The sequence below is a fragment of the Sapajus apella genome, unplaced genomic scaffold (genome assembly GCF_009761245.1).
Source record: "Sapajus apella isolate SASKATOON/1434 unplaced genomic scaffold, GSC_monkey_1.0 scaffold38, whole genome shotgun sequence".
NCBI lineage: Eukaryota > Metazoa > Chordata > Mammalia > Primates > Cebidae > Sapajus > Sapajus apella.
The window spans coordinates 17,599,271-17,603,062 of NW_022436978.1; the positions used below are offsets into that span (position 1 = coordinate 17,599,271).

The window sequence follows — 3,792 nt, forward strand, 5'->3', positions numbered from 1 at the left end:
GGGGCTGTGCGGGGTGACACTGCGCGGGAGGCGGCCGGGGGCTGCGAGCACAGGGCAGTGAGCTGGAGGATGCTGGGAGCTGCAGGCAGGAACAGAGCTCCCCGATTCCCATCCCAGGTGGCTCCGGGAGCAGAATGGAAGGTCCGTGTGTCACCGAGCCCCTCACGCAGCGATGCCTGCGGCTCACGGTGCGCGAGTCCCCGCCGGCCCTTCAGGTCTCAACTCCTGGAGGATGAAGAGGGCGGGAGGGGATTCTTTCCAGGTGTTGTGGGGGAGGGAGTGAAGGAAAAGTCGCACTGACATGTGGCCACACTTCATTTTTCAGGTCCCAGAGGTGAGGAAGAAGTTCACTCCTAACCCCTCCGCCATCTTTCAGGCCTCAGCGCCGCGGATTCTCAACGTGTGACTGCCGGCCCCGTGACACCATGGCTGCTGAGAGGACGACTAGGGAGCAGCCTCAGGACCCACTGCCACTGGGCCAGGCAAGAGCATGGCATGGGACCCTCCTGGAGGGCACAGCCCTCTCAAAGCTGTCGCCAGGGACCATGTGCTGGTGTGGAGAGATATGCCAACGGACCTGGCACACCCAGCTCAGCTCAGCCGTCCTCCCGAGAAGCCCACGGAAGGCTCACACGTGTGTGACCGCCATGTGGCCATCCGAGGAGCCTGAGGATCAAGTCAATCGGAAGGAACTGGTCCACGGAAGCTGAGGAATGTGGATGCATCGGCCCTTGAAGAACCAGTGATGTCCACTTCTGGTGGATCTCCTAGGATGCATGACCACGTGATTTATTTTACAACCTATGCGAATCCAAGGTAAGACCCTTGGCTTTTCCTACAAATGGCCCCTGTGATTGAAGCTGTAGGCATCTTGGGCCATCACCTGCATGACTCATGGTGATGCTGAGTGTCCAGGAGGAAGTTTCCAGAAGAAACAGAGCATCAGTCACGGGACCTCCACCTCACAGACCTCCTTATGGCCACGATGAGCCTCACGTTTTAACAAAACATTTCTTGGGATTGAATGAATCACATTTGCCTTGTGGTAAGTGTCTAGAGACTCAGTCCACATTTTATTACTAATTATTTTTCCCCCTAACATAAGGATGACGAGAAAGGCACTGCCATGCATGCTGGCTAAGAACTGGGAGCGTTTTGGGGAAGGTGGCATTTGCCTCCCCCAAATACCTTAAAATGGCATCTGCACCAACCCTTCCCCTCCTGTCTACCCTGCTCACGCATACGGTGATGGGGACTCTGGGACTCACCACCTTTTGAGGAGGTAGTTGACTTCCTCCGTCAATTCCAGCCAACATGGCCGCACAGGTCGCGCCTGGTCCCTTCTTTGCACAGCAGCCCTTCACACGTCTGAAGGGTCTTCGTCCCTTTTTAAAGCCCAGAGGCACAAGCTCGGGACCATCTTCAGGAAGGCAATTTGTGGATTTCCCTTTGCATCTTTCTTCCTCTCCAGCCCCCAAGTGGCTCTAGTCTGACGAGCATCTCAGCTGCAGGTGGTGGCCCTCGGGCCTCAGAGCCACCAGACGTGCAGGTGGGGCGGTGCCTGCGGCTCTGTCTGCCTGTGCAGCAGCCCTCCCAGGTGCTAGGCCTGGCAGGCACAGCCGTCCCCTTATGCCAGCAAAGAAAACGCTCTTGATGAGAGGCTTACTCTAAAGAAACCCACATTTTGTGCACTTACCCAAGGGATTCTGGTGTCTCAGACTTCACGGCTTGCATGTCTGATGTTTCTAAGAGAAAAGGGGCTGCCTGCCGGGTGTTCTGTGGGAAATGAGATTAAACTGTACAACCTCAGATTTTACTAAAATGCAAAAATGTAGTTTCAATTTAAATGATAAACACAAGTCTTCTCACACTTTTCCACCAGTCTCTTGGTGCTAAGCACTTCAGTCTGGCCCGGCTGCTGCCACACCCCAGATCCTGAGCAGTTCTTGCTGTGAGCTGCAGGGCACGTGTCAGGTACAGTCCACAGAACCCAGCCTGTCCCCTGCACTCACCCAGGCGCCTCGGGTAGTGGTACTCTCTGAAGCTCCTCTCAGGCCCCAATCCTAACTCTCCCCTCGCTAGCTGGGAGCAATTTGAGTTCCGTTCCTTCACCTGAAAAGCAAGGACGCTACCAGCTACACTGTGTGGCTTGCCAGGAGCATCCGTGTTTATGGGTGGGGTGCTCAGTACAGGAAGTAACCAAGGCATGGGTGTTAGGATTAGTCTTTGCTGCCTCACTTGCCCGGGAGCCAGCTCTTCCCACCTGCAGCTCCCAGCATTCTCCAGCTCGCTGCTCTGTGCTCACAGCCCCTCACCCCCTCCTGCCCAGTGTCACCCTGCACAGCACCTAGGATGCTTGTTTGTTCCTATAATGGGCCGCTCAGCTCTGCTGCACCTCAGCCAGGACCAGCTGGGCCCGCCCCTTCCTGGCAGTGCTGGTGGGCAGCAGCATTGGAGGCCTCAGCACACCCACCAGGCCCGACTGTACGGCAGACAGATACCCAAGAGCCTTTCTGTGGTGCACAGCACACAGCTTTTCACGCACACCAGCTCCACAGTCTTCCCGAAGGTGCATCATCATCTCAAGACAGGGTCTTGCTTTGCTCCAGGCTAGAGTGCAGTGGTGCAAACACTGCTCACTGCGGCCTCAACCTTCTGGTCTAACGATCCTCCCACCTCAGCCTCTTGAGTAGTTGGGACCACGGGGCCACCATGCCTGGCTTTTCTTTTTTTTTTCTGAGATGGAATCTTGCTCTGTTGCCCAGGCTGGAGTGCAGTGTTGTGATCTCGGCTCACTGCAACCTCCACTTCCTGAGTTGAAGTGAGTCTCCCACCTCAGCCTCCCGAGTAGCTGGGATTACAGGTGCCTGCCACCACACCCGGCTAAATTTTGTAGAGACAGGGTTGAGATACCTAGATCATGACCTCACCTCTCTGTGCTCCATGGGACAGGACTCAAGTTCTCAAGAGCAGCTTTTGAGAAAAGCTAGGCCCTACTGCCCACCCCAGGCAGATGGAAGAGCTTCCCCTCTGAACAGGGTCAAGATGAAGCCAAAAACCAGCTTGCTGGCCCCGTCCACACAGGGCTCCTTCAACCAGTCACATGGACCCCAAGCCATGTAAGGTGCCACCTGTGACAAGGATCTGTGCCTGCTCTGTCGCTCCTGCCCAAAGCTTGCCCGACAAAAAACATGTATGAAGGTAAGCCCAGGCACACCCGACTCCCAGCCTCCAGCCCGCTCATCTCTCCGTTCTGACTCAGTGAAATATGGTCCCCAGAAAGTTACACGCTTAGACTGGATCATGATGCTTCCTTGCAGAAATTCTCGCCTTTACAGAACCAAAGCTTTCAAAATCCTTCAGCTTGTATCTGCATTTTTCGTTATTTTTTAGCCATATGCTTTGCAGCAGATGGTCACGGCATGACTGTCACAGGAGTAACTTCTTTCAGACCTCAACACGGTCCAATTTTATCCTGCCAGATAAACCGGTATGTCTGTCTCTTTGTTAGACATTCGGAGCGGATTTCTCTTTGCCTTGGCTTTAAGGAAGCTCTGAGCTCATTTATGCAGTTTTCTTTTGCCCCAAGCTGTCAGAAATAATAATGCTCATTTCCAATTTTGTTTTTTTAGACTTTTACGTAACTGTAATCCTTTATCTTGTATGGTTGCAATTTTTTTTTTTTTTTTTTGGGCAAGAAATAGAGGAATTTAAACATACAAATAAAAACCTACACCATCACCTCATCCTAGTGCAAGGGGAACCCTGAGTACAGCACTTCAAACTCAGAAA

The 3,792-nt window shown here is 53.6% G+C and overlaps 1 protein-coding gene across 2 annotated transcripts in view; it reads left to right on the plus strand.

The window, feature by feature from the left end:
- Nucleotides 1-1,088, plus strand: part of MAP6D1 (MAP6 domain containing 1) — an 8,123-nt gene extending 7,035 nt beyond the window's left edge. Inside the window, exon 3 of one of the 2 annotated variants that reach the window (XM_032298467.1) lies at nucleotides 326-1,088. In XM_032298467.1, coding sequence (XP_032154358.1) covers nucleotides 326-406 — 81 coding nt within the window. In that variant the 3' untranslated portion in view covers nucleotides 407-1,088. The remainder of the gene's footprint in view (nucleotides 1-325) is intronic. The other variant, XM_032298468.1, reaches the window with a different exon arrangement.
- Nucleotides 1,089-3,792: the final 2,704 nt, after the last annotated feature.